The 15592-nt window shown below is 53.8% G+C and overlaps 1 protein-coding gene across 50 annotated transcripts in view; it reads left to right on the top strand.

The window, feature by feature from the left end:
• Positions 1-15592, top strand: part of CELF4 (CUGBP Elav-like family member 4) — a 298230-nt gene that overhangs the window by 280244 nt on the left and 2394 nt on the right. For 16 of the 50 annotated variants that reach the window (XM_077900550.1, XM_077900548.1, XM_077900549.1 and 13 more), the window contains exons 11-12: positions 1448-1531; positions 6814-6985. In XM_077900550.1, coding sequence (XP_077756676.1) covers positions 1448-1531; positions 6814-6941 — 212 coding nt within the window. In that variant the 3' untranslated portion in view covers positions 6942-6985. Of the gene's footprint in view, positions 1-1447; positions 1592-2191; positions 2337-6405; positions 6485-6813; positions 6986-13688; positions 13777-15592 lie in introns of those variants that run through there. The other 34 variants (XM_077900565.1, XM_077900563.1, XM_077900564.1 and 31 more) reach the window with 6 other exon arrangements.

Here is a 15592-nt window from a genome sequence, read left to right as displayed (position 1 = left end):
GTCGAGAGACTTGCTCCCCAAGGGGGTTACCTGCAGCTTCACCTGCCCCAGGGAAGCACCACACGGTTCTGGCCCTCATGAAAGGCACGGAGCTGCCCACCTCTTACTACCTTCACTTCCGAGCTCACGCTTAGCTGCTGCCAGCCTCTGGTCAGAACCTTGGTTCTTGGACATCTTTAACAAATGCAGCGGCCTCCTTTGCATGGCCTCCACAGGTTGGAAACAATCATTGGGACAACCACATTTTAAAAGGTTAAAAATACGTAGCGTGCTCTGTTTAAGATGACAAGAAATAGATTAATCATTTTGGAAAGATTTCTATTTCAAAGTGAAAATGGAGCATTTTGGTCATTTAAAAAGAAAAAATGTAACTCGTTAGCCATCTGGAAATTTCAGAAATCCAAAGGCCTGAACGGTGTTCAGTGTTTCTGGGGCATGGAGACTTATGAGAAGTAGAGAGGAGAGCACAGACTACAGAGACAGATGGTCTGGGTCCGTTTCCTGGCTCCACCCACCCCCAGCTGTGTGACTTCTGGCGGGTGACTTAACCTCTCTGGGCCTCTGTTGCCTCATTTGTTTAGTGGGAGTGACAACAGCACTTGCCTCAGAGCGCTGCAGGAAGACTAAGCAACTTAACATACACACGGAGGGCTTAGAGGAGCCTGGCCTGTAGTTCCTGCTATGGAAGGGGCAGGGTGGTTATCCTGGTGGTGGGGGGAGTGGGGAGCTCCACGTAAGGAGGCATGTGGGTACGCAGGCTGACGGCCCAGCCAGCCGGGAAGCCCCTCCCGTGCACCTGTCTGCTGGAGGAGGCAGAGCAAGTCTGGATTTCTGCACTCAGGTCAGGGGCTGAGTGTGAGGTTTGGGGTGGGGAAGGCGGGCCTGCCGGGCAGCAATGGGAAGGAGCAGCTGCGGGCTGTGGAGAAAGATGGGCCAGAGCAGCGGCCACCGAGCTCAGGGCTGGGGCCTGGCCGCCGAGGGCAGAGGTGAATGAGGCCTCTCACCTGGCTGCCTCCACCGGCCGGGCTGCCCCGGGGCGGCTCCAGAGCAGGGGCTGGGCCCAGGGCGGCTGGGCCCTCCCAGGCCTCCCTCTCCTCAGCACCCCTCTCCCCCGCTGATGGGGCCTTGGCACATTTACCCCCTTCCCTCGTTAACTGGGCCCCTGGAGCCAGGCGCCAGGTGCCCTATGACAGGTTCATTTCGCAGGGAAGGTGACGGAGGCACAGAGAGGCTCAGTGACTTCCCCAAGGGCAGGGCGGAGACCAGAGCTCTGACTGGGGCTCAGCAGTTCCCACTCCTCAGTGGCCGCCCTTGGATCTTGGATGAGACCCCCCCTCCCAACCTTGCCCCCCTCCCTGCTGCCGCTGCCTAACTCGCTCACCTCTCCTCTGTCTCTCTCTCCCCCCCAACCCCGCCATCCCTCCTCCCCGCCCCTCCCCCACCGCAGGGCCCGAGGGCTGTAACCTGTTCATCTACCATCTGCCCCAGGAGTTTGGGGACGCTGAGCTGATGCAGATGTTCCTCCCTTTCGGTAATGTCATCTCCTCGAAAGTGTTTGTGGATCGGGCGACTAACCAAAGTAAATGCTTTGGTGGGTAAAGATAACAAACCAACTAGCTTCACCCAGGACAGGGCGGTGCTCGCACCAATTTACCGGTGTCCGACTGCTTTTAACCTGCTCCTTCACATCGCCCCCACCCCAGGTGCTCCCTAAGGCCCAGCCCCCAGCCTCCATCTCCCACCCTTCCTCTTTCTGCTACTGTTCTTTTGGCTTCTTGGCTTTCCCTGCCCACTCCTGCCCCTCCACCCTGCTAGCTCCCCATGTCCCCTATAGGTTCCTCCCCGCCCCCAGCCCTCCACTAGGACCAGTTTCCACCCACCTAGAAGGGGAAGGAGTCACCTTGGGCCAGGGTGTATGTGTGTGTGTGTGGCGGGGGGGGGGGGGGGGTGGGGGTCATCAAGCAGAGTCCATTCTCCCAGCATCCCCTCCTCTTACAGTCATAGAGACCCTGGTGGTTCTATATTGAGCATGCTCCCTGGTGTGGGGGTCTGTCAGCTGAGGCCCCTGTCCTGCCTGCCCCTTGGCCTCCTCCACCTCTCCATCCTGCCCCTGCCGCCCTTCTCTGTCTACCCCGCTCTTTGCTCCCCTCCTGCCATCCACTGAACCCTCCTTCCCCCACCACTCCCTCAGGCCACCAGAGCCACATTGCTGAGGAGTCAGGAAGAGCAAACTGGTCCTGCCCTCAGGAAGCCTCAGGTCTGAGCTTAGCTGAAAATCATGCCTACTCCGCAGCACTGAAGTCTGCAAGGCACCAAGTAATGGAGCAAAGAGAAAGGCAGGTGGATGGAAATAGATGTGAGGAAGGGGAGGGAGTTCCGCGAGGGAGAACAGAATGGGTGCCCAAGCAGAGCCGCGGGGAAGGACAGTGAATGAGGAAGCGGCAGGAGGCTTTGGGAGAAGGGAGAAGGGGAGGCCGGCAGTGAGGGAGGGGCTGTGTCGGGGAGGGTTGACCGGTCAGAAGAGGATGCTGCTTCTGGGATGGAGGCAGTAGGAGATGATGGGAGGTCCTTGACCTGAGACTACTAGAATGAAAATACAGCTTTTAGGAAATGTGCATGGTGGCAGTATGCTAGATGGGACAGAGGACTTGGGAGGATCTAGGAGTATGCTTGTCAGATAAAATACAGGGTGCCCAGTGAAATTGGAATTGCTGATAAACAATGGATGCATTTTTTGTAAGTATGTCCCAGACAGTATATGCACTATGTTCCATGCAATATTGGGGATATGCTAACAGTAAACGAATATTCATTGTATATCTGAAGTTTGAATTCAGTCGGGCATCCTGTGTTTGGATTTGCTTTAGACCTCCTGGAATCCCACCTCATTCTCACACCTCTCCCCACCACTCCTTATTCCCTTTCCTCTTCCACCTCCATCGGTCCTTGCCCTGAGGTTAGATCCACTCATGAGTCCCCAAGGAATGAGGAGTCCAGTCCCCAGAGAGCCAACATGGAACCAGAGCTGTCTGAGAAGCTTAGATCTCCATGTTGAACCCCAGATTCTGGGCCTGGAAGGGGAGAGTAGGGGCCTGTTTGCCTGGGGAACCCCGGTCACAGCTTGGGATGCGGGAGGGGAGACCGCACAGGTGTGTATCAACATTAGCAACACATGTTAGGGAGATTGCGGTTTGGAGACCAACTTGGCAGAGCCGTGAACAGCTTGAGGTTTTAAAGCATGTTCCCCAAAGCAGTCAAGATCTTGGTACCCTTGTCCCCTTCCCTCTGGCAGCTGCCACAGGATATGTGGGGTACTTGGAGGGCATAGAGTTATCCTGGCAGTTCCTTTCTCTTTGGGTTTGAGAAAACAGGGCAAAAGAAAAAGACAGGATCATACCCCCTCCCCGATTTGACTGGTATTTCTGCTGACAAATTACAATTACAGATGTAAGAACAATAAACTGGACATCATCGCAATTGCTCTTTAAATAAGCTTCAGATGTCACATACGTCAGAAGACACTGTTAAGAGCCCACGAAGTGCTGAGCACCGGGGCAGTAGGCTTAGTCTCTGGACAGATCCCCAGAGCATTTATGCTGCCCTGGTGAGAACACAGCCCATTTTTTCAAAGGCATTTACTTGGAATCTGCCCCAGACGTTGCCCTCGCCATTTGCCTATTTAAATTCTCCAGGACCAAAGTTTTTTTCCCTGCTTTTTCTGAAAATCATCCTCTGTATACTTCTACTCTGGATCTTTCCTCTGTTCCTGAACAGACTTCTAGCCTAAACATCCACTGGCCTTAGAGAAGGATGGGCTCCTGCCAGGCCAGCCTTGCCTGGTGCTTCCTCCTTAAGCCCCTTGGGTTCATTCTTCCATGCTTTGGCCAAACCCCAGGGCTCATTCCTAGGCAGAGCATTTGTTTATTTTTTTAAAATATTTTGTTTATTTATTTGAGAGAGAGATAGAGCATGAGCAAGGTGGGAGAGGGGGAAGCAGACTCCACATTGAGCAGGAGCTGGACATGGGGCTCAATCTCAGAACCTTGGGATCATGACTCTGAGCCGAAGGCAGATGCTTAACCGACTGAGCCACCCAGGCGCCCCCAGGCAGGGCATTTCAGTCTGAGCCTCAGTGTCCTCATTTGTGAAATGAGGATGTTGGTGGTCATTTCTCAGGGGCCCTCTGAGGGTTACCGGAGGTGGTGTGTGTGAGGGGCTTTCCCAGAGCAGACCCTCAGGAGGTGCTAGAGCCCCATTTATTCCCCAAAGGGAGGATTGTCTTTGAGTAAATGTGGTTCCATGTTAAAGCGAGTCCCTCAAAGACCCCACTTGTCTTTATAAGCATAAACAGAATCATCCACATTTGAGCTGATGTGCAGCATAAATGGTTGCTATGTTGTAAGAAGGGCTGGGGGGACACCAGGAGGGCATCCATCCTCTGCACTCAGCTTCCCACAGTCTGAGAAGCAGGAGCCTTCTCAGGGCTGGGAGGGATGGGGCAGGAGGTTCTGGGAGGAGGAACACAGTCCTGAAAACCAGAAAAATGGGAGATGGTGTCCAGAGCCCTGTCCAGTGGCCCTGACTACTCACCAGTTACCAAAACTAGTTGAGGAAGAAAAGTTCCCTTGAGCCCGGAACCCTTCCCAACCTCTGAGCTTCCAGGGACTTTAACCTCTCCTAGGAAGGCTGGGCTTCTTCCCTCCAGGACCTCTTGTCTTCCACTCTCCTCACTGGCTGGCTGTCTCTCCCTGTACCCCTCTGCCCTAGATAGCACCTCCAGCCTCTTTATCTTTCTCCCCCAACTCCTCCCTGCTTTGCTCTCACACTTGTTTCCTGCAAAAAGGTGCCACGGAGGGCAGGGGTCAGGTGGCGAGGTAGAGTCCGAGAGAGGGGGGTGTCACCTTCAGTTGGCTATCTGGTCCCAGCGGGGAGAGAAGCTTTAGTTCCACCACCCCTCCCAAATCTGGAGGAGAGCAAGCAGTGTAACAGACTTAAATGAGTTCACACGTGTGAAAACTGTTCTGCTCTGCTAAGACTTGACTGCAGTCATCAGGCATAGAGGTCGATGGGGTGGGGGATTGGCCAGGGGGGTGATTGTGCTGATCTCTGACTATGGGCAATCCAGAATCTCTCCTGTTTTGGCATATGGACTTGTACGGATGTCGGTTATGTTTCTCTGGGCCTGACTCACCAATTCCATCTGAGCTCACGTGCACCCATTCTTGAGTACACTCACTGCATGTGTGTGCGCGCATACACACACACGTCTCTGGCGGCTCACGGCTGCAAGAGCAAGAGCAAGTGTGAGCAAATGTGAGCAAAAGCAGGAAGGAGTCAAGAGAAAGGGGAAAGAGACCAGTGGAGGTGGTGTCTAGGGCAGAGGTAAAAAGAGTCACCGCATGGGTAGGGTGAGGGAGGGAGGGGTTGAGGACAGGCCCAATGTACCATGGACAGTTAGCCAAGGAAACAGCTCCTGCTTCAGTGGGGGTCTGCACATCTATCACTTATATACCCAGAGGCCATTTGGGGACAAGCACCCTAAATGAGACATGTTTGCAGAATGGCCTGGGAACCTCGCCAAACTTAGTTTCATATATTTCGCAGGATCTAAGTCCATTTTACAGGAGAAAGGGCCTCTAAAGTAAAATAAATTCCAGGAAATACTAGGCAAACAAAGCTATAAAGGTTTATTTACTGGAGAACTTGGGGTGGGAGGTGTGTGTGGGGGGTTATTTGTTAATGTGCCTTGAACTGTCCCAGAGGGGCATGGTGGTAAGCTTACTTGACCACAGAAGCCCCTTTCTCAGGAGGACCGTTAGGGCCAGTTTAGGAAATGCTGATGTAAAATGTAGTGTTTATCTCTAAGGAGACGCATTCAGAGTTCCCAAAGGGTGGCTTCTAAACTGACTTTCAGAGCCTTACCCATCCGCGGCTGGGAACTGCTTGTTTCAGATGTCGTGACTGGGAGCCATAGACGTTTCTGTATCTCATTCTGGGATGTCGGGAGGAGTGACCCCGTGGAAAGCACTTCTGCAGTGCCTGGTCCACAGAGAGGGCTCTCCGCTAACTTATTACTAAGAGTGTTCATTTCTACTAGTACTGCTGTTATAGATACCTCGAGGGGTTCACGGGGGGATGCATCGGTTGGTGGTGCTTAGAATCCAGGGCCAGAGCACCTGCTCCCAGGGCTTGGAATTTCATTAAATAAAAGGGAGGTGCCCGCAGCCCTTGGGCGCAGATCTAGGCAGGTGTCGGCCAGGTGTCGGGAGGGGGAGGGCCGCGAGGACGGTCAGCCCCGGCCCTCCCCCGCGGCCAGGCGGCCCTGGGGGGGGCTGGGAACGGCGGTGGAGAGGCTTTCTCCGGGGTGCCCCCCTCCCTCCCCCTCGCACTCCTCTCTCTCCCCAGGCCGGCACCCCGTGCCCTCCCGCTGCCAGGCCCCCTCCTGTCAGGGAGGACAGTGTCCAATAAGCTCCTCCACCCGCAGGTGTGTCCGCCCTCCCGCCGACGGAGAGGGCTGAGGTGCCGGGGCCGGCCGGGGTGGGGGGCGAGGACGCCCCGGAGAGTGGCGCCCGCAGAGCCGCGGTGGAGCCGGGAGGCCCACCCCGGGAGGGGCCGCGCGCGCCCGCGGGCTGGGGGGCGAGGCCGGGCGGGGGCCCCGGGGAGGGGAGGAGCCTCGAGGCCCCCTCCCGCCGGGGGGCGGCGGGGCGCGGGGAGGGGCCGCCGCCGCCGCCCGCCCGCCCGCCCGGGCCCCCCGCGCTCCCCGCCGGGGCGGCCCCGTGGAAACCCAGGCCCTCGTCCCTCGTGTCTCGCCAGGCTTCGTGAGCTTCGACAACCCGGCCAGCGCGCAGACCGCCATCCAGGCCATGAACGGCTTCCAGATCGGCATGAAGAGGCTCAAGGTGCAGCTGAAGCGGCCCAAAGACGCCAATCGCCCCTACTGAGCGCCGGCGGGAGCGTCCCCCGGGGGAGACCAGGACTCGCGCAGGTAACCGCGGGCGGCCGGGGCGCGGGGCCGGGGGCTGGGGAAGGGACAGCGCTCGGACCCGCCGCGCCTCTGGCCTTCGTGAGCCGGACCCTCGCCTGCCTTGGACCCGCCGCGCCAGCCCCGCTGCCGCTCCCCCGGGGCCGGGGCAGGCCCGGAGCCGCGGTCTCCGCCCCTGCAGCGGGAGGGAGGGGCCCCTCCGAGGAGGCGGGGCGAGCCCGGGCTGTGCGTCGCGGGCTACGCCGGCAAACCCCGCGGTGAGGCGAGCCTGCCGCAAGCTCCGGGCTGGGAGACTGGGCGCGGGAGCTGTCCGTGCCTCCCGGGGCCTTCTCCTGGGCTCCTTGGCTCTCCCCTCCCCATCACTCCTGCCTTAAGGGCCGGTGGCCTTTGGACACTTGACCCCCTCACCCCCCCCCAATTCTCCGTAGCTCAGTCAGTCGGGCAGAAGCTGAGGAGGGGGACACCCTAGCACTGGGGCCACTTACTTTGCCTGCTTTGCAGAGGCCGTGAGGAGTGGGCAGTTGTCACCCCTTCCTGCTCAGTCTGGGTCCAGCCTTGCCGCTGGAGACTCAGTTGGCTACTCTTCTCTCAGGCCACTCGTTCCCCTGGGTGAAGTGGCTTCCTGGGAAAGGGTGGGGGTAGAGTGAGATGTGCTAGGCCCTCCTGCAGCCTGGTATCCCACATTGCTGTGGGCTCCTGTACCTGTCGGCCCAGCTTACCCACAGGCCAGAGGCAGGCCTCCCAGCCCTCTACCCCGCCTCCCCTCCACTGTTAGGTCCTTGGGACTCAGCACCGGATAAGGTCGACAAGAACCCTTGTCCTTGGAAGTGGAAGACAGACAATAAACAATGCCCATCTCTCAACCAAGGAGTAAATTACATAGTAAATCTCAACCACAAATTGCTGGTTACAGTTAAATCAGGTAGTAACGATAGGCCTTGTTGAGAGAGTGACATTCAAGCAAAGACTTGAAGAAGGTGAGGCAGGGAGTCATGCCAGCATCTGGAGGAGTGAGTCTTTCATCTGAAGGAAAAGTCTGTGCAAAGGCTCCAAGGAGAGGGCAGGTGGTATGTTTGAGAACAACAGAACCAAGTGGCTGGAGGGGAGCAAGCATGGGGGCATGGCAGGCGAGGAGATCCCAGAGGTCCCACCTCATGTGGGACCTACAGGCCATCGTATGGACTGTGGCTTCCCCTCTGAAATGAGGGGCGGTGGGTGTTGGGGAGCTGTTGGAGAGCTCTGAGTAGAAGAGTGGTGTGACCCACTTGCATTTCAGCGTGATTGATGGTTGCTGTGTTGATAGACTACAGGACCCCAAGCAGAAGTCTAGTGCATGGACCACTCAGTCCAGGCAACAGCAGACAATGTGATAGGAGGGAGTTAGTGTTGACATTTTTGGAAATCAGAGCCAAGGATGCCTTTTATAATGAATTGGAGGTGGGTGTGACAGAAGGAGTCAAGGATGACACCCAGCTTTTGGCTGGAGTGACTGGAAGAGTAGAGTTGCCATGACCAGAGATGAAGAGGGGTCAGGGGGTTGGGGGGAAGCCTAGACACAGCACATGAGAGTTAGACATTCACATGGAGGTTCAGAGTCTGGAGTTTGGGAGGGAGATCTCCCGTTTCCCAGTCTCCCCTCAAATCCTACCACTACCAGCAGAACACCCTCTGTCCACCCACACTCAAAGAGGGTGCTTGAGCCTCTAATCTCTGCAAGGCTGGAAAAGCTAAACCCACCCCTGAGTTCCCGCCCCTGCCCATCTTTGGCTCGTGTGAAGATGCCTACACAGATGTTCATTCAGAGTGTGGCACTTCTCAGCCCTGGGGACTTGTCTTGGTGCTGGCATGCAGAGATGGATAGGTCACCATCCTGCCAGCATAAGCTTCTGGCTCTGTGAGCACAGACTGCAGGAAGCAGCCTATGAGTGGGTACAGTTCCATAGGAGTGGGGGGAGCAGTCAGTGAAAGTAGCCCTTTCTGAAGAGAGAGCTCTTTTTTGTAGATAAACTTAGCTCTGCCACTAAGGCACGACCTCTTTGGCTTCCATGTCTACACTAATGAAACCGAAGTGTTGGAGTCATCAGAGGATTTTTAAAGAGGAGGGTGTGCTCCAGGGCCATGCCCTGAGATTCTGAGGGTCCCCTGGGGATGCATTTTGTGCCTCCCAAGAAAGCAGCCTGTCTTAGCTTCCTAGACCTACATGCAACTAAAACCCAAGCAAGGATAGAACCTATAGGTCAGAGAAGTTCCCAGGGGAGGGGGTAAGTAAGACAGATTTGTTGCTTGGGACATAAAGTAAGACGTGGCCCACAGGGTAGAACCATCCAGCAGTCCTAGTTGGAGTGAAGGCTTGAGAGGAGCAGAGGGGTGCTTACCATACGTGAGGCCAAGTTCTTACAGGTTACAAGTGTAAGGCATAACTGTCTACTTGGGGACAGTTTTTATTACCATTTTAGAGATGAGCACAAAAGATTAAGTTACTCACTATCAGCTCCTGAGTGGTAGAGCTATGATTTGAAGCTGGAGCCTAGTTCCAGAAGCTGTGCTCCTAAATGCCGTTAAGTAAGGAGAATGACACCCCCTCCCCAATTATCCTCACCCCAGCCCTCACACCCCAGAGTCTTGTCCTAAATATCTGAGGGAACATGTCATGATATCTCACTTCTCTGGGTTCCTCCCTACTAAACAGTTCTCTAAAACACTATGATGTAACATAACTCCTACAAATAAAGTTTGACCTTTAATCCATTTAGATGGCATTTTAACAAACAGCGATTTCAGGCTTTCCAACCTAAGAGTTTAGAGGCTGTAGCAGAAGGAGATGCTGAGACAAAGCACAGGCTTGGGGACTGCAGTGAGAAGTGGAGGAAACAGCAAGCAAAAGCAGCTAAAAAACTCACGATTTTGCAGGCCAGTAAAGGGTGTTTGCAAATGATGAGTCCTGGGTGCTTAAAAGGGCAAGGATAACTGATAGGGGTGGAGGGACAAGCCATAGCTAGGAGCAAAGTGGTATGCAAAGTGCAAGAGCCCAGCTTGGATGGGCAGGCAGGCAGGGGTCTGTGGAGGAAGAACTCTCCAGTGAAGGCAGAGCCGGAGGCTGGGTATAGGCGTCACATAGAGTCAGCCCTCAGCCACTTGGTAGCTTATCCACAGCTACTGGTGACTGGGTGGAGGGATCTCAGGGCCCCACTGGCCACCCACAATGCTGAAGGCAAAGTTCACAGCTGGGGGCCAGAGCCTGGTCAGAACAGAAGTGTGGCAGGGGGGATCCCTGGGTAGCTCAGCAGTTTAGCACCTGCCTTCGGCCCAGGGCGTGATCCTGGAGTCCCTGGATCCAGTTCCATGTCAGGCTCCCTGCATGGAGCCTGCTTCTCCCTCTGCCTGTGTCTCTGCCTCTCTCTGTGTGTGTCTCTCATGAATAAATAAATAAAATTTTGAAGAAGAAGAAGAAGAAGAAGAAGAAGAAGAAGAAGAAGAAGAAGAAGAAGAAGAAGAAAAAGAAGAAGAGTGGCAGGGCTAGGGGAGGAGGGGGCCCCAGCAGGGCACCTGTGGGGAGCGTGGTTGGGTGTTGCGGTTCCATAATGTAAGGCCTGGGTCGCGTAGGGTGGGGTCAGATTGGGTCCCCAAACCCTGATGTCTTCTGAGAGTGTGATTCCCCACACACTCCTGGCTTCCTTGCTACCCCTGCCCCTCTGGCTGCTTGGGCTTGTTATCTTCTACTAAGGTGTGGATTTCTCCAAGAAATCTTTATCAGGAAAGTAAGAGGGAGGAAGAAAAGGTAGGAAGACTGGACAAAAATGGGGACAGCCAGTGAGCAGAATACCCAAGTCCCTTGTTCTGCCACAGAGATCAGTAGCACGCTCTGGTCCCCAAGCTGAGGGCAGGTTCACAGTCTCCTGCCACTGTGGTTCTGTGTTTGGAGGACACTGAGCAGCGTGTCTGAATTCAGTAGGAGTCCTCTCCCTTCTGGGCCCTGGGTTGTGGCTCTGAGTGTGCTTTTGCACAGCATCTGCTCTGAGCTGTGCAGGTACAGGTGCTTTGGGCCTGACCTGCACGGGGCTGGGCAGCGGCTTTAAATCTGGGCCTTCTTCAGCTGGAGCTCAGCTGTGTTTAGAAGCTGGCATCTGAACGGGCTCAGCTGACCAGAATTTCCTCTCCCAGGTCGTGAGTTGGAACTGCCCAGGCCTGATTCAAGCTCCCCTGGCTGGTCAGTGACCCTGCTGCCACTTCGTGGACTGTGCTTTGTGAGGATCTTTGAGAGGGTGGCCAAGAAGGGGTCACCCCTGTAGGCAGGGGCCCAGCTGCTCCCCAATGAAGAGAGTAGTCAGCTAGTCTGCTGTGCCGTGCAGAGCCCTGGGGAGGCTCCTTAGGGGTTGGATGAGTTTGACAGTGTGTATGTGTGTGTGTGTGTGTGTGTGTGTGTGTGTGAGGGGCAAGAGTGTTTAGGAGAAGTTCCCCACTCTGGGCTTTGAGGAGGTGCTGTGTGATGGTCAGGCTTGGATCTTCAGGACCTAGGACAGCGCAGCCACCCCAGGACAGTTTAGAGACAACCTGATGGCAGGCAAGGGAGCACATCCAGTGGGGAGGAATGGGCACCCGTGAGGTGCTCAGGAGTGAGGGGGTGGGGAAAGAAGGGGGGCTTCCCAGGGGGTGCCTTGGTTGCAATTGCCACAGCTAATACCTGGTGGCACTGCCCTCCTCAGTTCTGAGGGCTCTTCTCCCACCCAAAGGGACCAGGCCATTGGCTATCCTGGGGGGTGGGGGTGGTCTAAGGGTTTTCTTTGGGGAAGGGCTGGAAATGCAGGGGAGGGTGGCATGTCAGCACTGCTGAGGCATGCGGTGGGCCCTGGTCTGAGTGCGAGAGATCTCCTGTTGGAAGTGCAAGAGCCCAGCTTGGATGGGCAGGCAGGCAGGGGTCTGTGGAGGAAGAACTCTCCAGTGAAGGCAGAGCCGGAGGCTGGGTATAGGCGTCACATAGAGTCAGCCCTCAGCCACTTGGTAGCTTATCCACAGTGACATTTCAGATCCCAGCTCCCCTTCCACACTCCCTGAAGGAAGACACAAAGCTGAGAGTGGAAGTCTGCTCTGTGTAGAAGCCTGGTGGATTGAAACCCTTGCAGAGAAGCCAGGTACAGAGGCTTCCGCACAGGCCTGAGTGCCATGGGGAAGCCAGGGCTGGGGAGCAAGCTCAGGGATAACCATGAGGAGGGGGGAGGACTGGGAATCCCCCAAAACCCCAGCTTGGGGCAAAGGACCGTGAAGTGGTAAGGAGTGCAGAAGATAACTCAAAATGGAAAAATCTGATGATACCTGACAGAGAAGGGGACTCAGCCTCAGCCACCTAGGGCTCCACCGGTAAAGAAGGCAGGTAAGGGCTTGTGAGTTGGGTCAGTCTAGAAAGATGTACATGCAGGGGTGTAGGGGCTGGAGGAGGACGAGGTAGAGTAGGGGAGGTGCCAGCAGCAGAGACTGGAGACCCAGGGCCTTAGCACTCCCCTCTCTGGTGCACTCTCCCTTTTCCTATTACCCACCCTGGGTGCACCCCAGTCTTCCTTTGGGCCCTTTCCTGGGTCAGCGCCTGGGAGGAAGGCTTCACGTGCCCGGAAGCCGCATCACTTTGGCCACGTGGGCCACCTAAGGAGCAAAGCAAAGGGTATGAGAGCAGCAAGGCCCAGGTGTGTTTAGAGACTTCCAGCAACACCAGTGTGATTCACTCTGGATCTCAAAACTGAACGTGTTCATTTTCTGAAGGTTCTAAGAAAAGAGGGTTGAGGCAGAGCGGAAGAGGAGAGGACCCTAACATCGCGCAGAGGGTGCTCTTGCAGCGGAGATGCCCTTCTCTGGGGGAGGGTGGCCAAGGCGGGACCAAAGGGGTGGGAGGACCGAGCTGCTGTCGGGTGGACTGTACTGCGGCAGCAGAGGGCCCCGTGGATGGACCCCTCGGGTACAAGTCAGCTGAGCCGGCCTCTGATGGACCCTGCATTGTGGGGCCACCCTGAGGGGGCCTCCCCCTGCCGGTCTACAGGCTGATGCCACGGAAGGCTGGGGGGGAGGGGGTGCGGAGAGCGTGGCCCCTCCCGCAGGCCCCCGGGGGAGAGCGAACCGAGGGGGATGCGGAGCAGAGAGCTTGCTCCTTGATGTGCTTGCTGGCCACGGTGGTTTGCGGGGCTGTCTGATTTTTTTCCTAGCCCTCTTGCCAAACTGCCCACGCCCCTCCTCCTCCTCCCAACGCATGATGGATGCCCTTAGCGGCGGCCCTGTGTGAGGTTCTGCTACTGTTCACAGTGTACCACGTGTCTGCATAAACAACCGTGTGTGCGTATGTGTGTGCGTGTGCGTTGATGTGCCCACGTCGTTTGTCTGCCAGCTTCCTCCATCCTTTGAGTTCTTTTCAGTTCTCTTATGATTTGACTGCTGTTCTCTCATCAGAGCTTTTAGATTGATGCTGTGGTCTGGTGCTGTATAAATATTTTTCCCTTTGATTTCGTTTTAACTTTTCCTTGCCCTTCTTCACCCTCCACCCAACCGTCCCTGCCTTCCCACACTCCCCGACCCCGCCCGACCTGCCCCTGCCTCTTCCCTCCCCCTTGCCCACACTCTCTTGTCCTCTCTTTTCTTTCTCTCTCTCTCTCTCTCTACATATATAAATATATATATAAATCTTTTCTTCTTTTGTCATTCAATCAAATTCCAACAACCCAACCAGGGCCAGTCAAATCCACCACAGTCTCGCGCTGAGCTAGGAATAAAGTTCACGTAATCACATGAGAGTGGAGAAAACAGTCCCCCATCCGTAAGTTCAAATCAACTCAAAGTTCACAGTGTGACATGATGGCGTCATGTAACAAGGCTAAGAATCGGTTGCATGACAATTGCCGTCAAGTTTCGTGGAGGTGCTGTGATTGGAGCGTTTTTCTTGGATGTTGTATCAGTTGATGATTGGCCAGTCATGATCACACGTGCATTTTCTTGACCTTTGTGCTGCCACGACCTTTTTTGCTGTGCTCATTTTTGTTTCGTTCTTGGTGCTTGCAGTGGTTTTACTTTCTGTTGTTTGGTTTTTCTTGTTCAGCGTTTTTTATGCTTCTCTAGATGTCACATAGAGAAAAAAACAAAACAAAAGAACAAAAAAAATAGTAAAAATAAAGATGAATTCCTGAATTATCGGACATGGGATCATTTAACCGTGCAAACCATTATTTTTTTTTCTTAAAAATAAGGAAAACATCTTAAAAATATCTATGCGTGGTTGATTTACTTGCACTTGAAAATATTGTGATTTTATTTTTTTCTAGAAATTTGGGGGCCTTTTTCAATTGACACTTTTCTTGGGTCTGGTCTTTTTCCAGTTAGGCTATTTTAAATCTCACTTCAAAAGGAAAAATGAAAACAAAACAAAACAAAAAACAAAAACAAAATCTCTACTGTAATGGAATGATTTAAAAAAAAAATTCTAAACCAAAAAACTAGAGTACAAAGCCAGAGACCTCTGAGAGAGAGCCTGGTAACAATTGTAAGGTTTGTATTGTAGCCACTTCTGCTAAATTAAATGTGGGGAAGGGAGGTGGGGGGCCTGGGGGTTGGGGGGGGCTTTTTGGTTGGTTTGGAAAAAACAGTACTGACAAAAGCAAAATGCACCTTTTTGTTTACAACTGAAAAAGGGTCCTTGACAAGTGTTTTTTAATTTTATTATTATTTTATTTGGTGTTGTAATTGTTTAGACTGCTGTGTACGGTTTGCTGTTTGTTGAATCAACAGTGTGAAAAACCTGCCAGCATGGATTGATATACGCATGACGTTGTCCCCTCAACTGGGGGCTTTGCAGTTCTAACTTTCTTGATGTAACCAGTCACCCCCATGTATAAGTGGAAGCTGCTTGCTATAATGGAGATGAGTCTCATTTGTTAATTCACAATGATTAAGCATTCTCCTTCTGATTCTAGTCAGATCATGATTTTTTTCTTAAAGGCAAAATGAAACACCAAAAAAAGTCACCATTCAAAACAAAATCGAGAACTGAGTTAATTTATTTAAAAGCTTGATGATGAAATCCGTTCTAACTTGTTTTAGGTTCTCCCATCCTCTCCCTTGAAGTTCTGAATTTCCTCTAAATTCCCTGGCATGTATGAGAAAAATATTATGTGTGTGTGTGTGTGTGTATGTGTGTATCTATGCATATACATACACACATATCCATGTATATCCACATATGTGCAGGTGAATATATTCTACACATATATCCAGATATACATATATATACATAGCCTCGCAAATAGTTATGACCTTGGGAAAGAAGCGGTTGGCTGGAAACTGGGCAAGGGTTCAGCGAAATTCATGGCACGGATGTCTTGCTTCTTTTCCTCAAGCAGGGGAGGAGGGGGTTGGGCTGCTAGATTTTTGCTGTCTTGTTTGCTAGGCTTCTGTATACATATTGTATCTGGGCTAGATCCCTCAGACATTGGTTTAATTGTGAATCATATCCCACAGTCCCAAATTCTTCCCTTAGATCTAGCCACCCGCCCCCCTCCCCCATTCCAGAACTCTAAAGGAACCCAAATCGAGACCCCTCTCCCAACAACCAAACCTCAACTACAACCATCGCCACTAGAC

This window comes from Canis aureus, chromosome 6, assembly GCF_053574225.1.
Source record: "Canis aureus isolate CA01 chromosome 6, VMU_Caureus_v.1.0, whole genome shotgun sequence".
Classification (NCBI taxonomy): Eukaryota; Metazoa; Chordata; class Mammalia; order Carnivora; family Canidae; genus Canis; species Canis aureus.
Note: the sequence above shows the minus strand (reverse complement) of the source record. Positions and strands in the feature narration are given on the sequence as shown.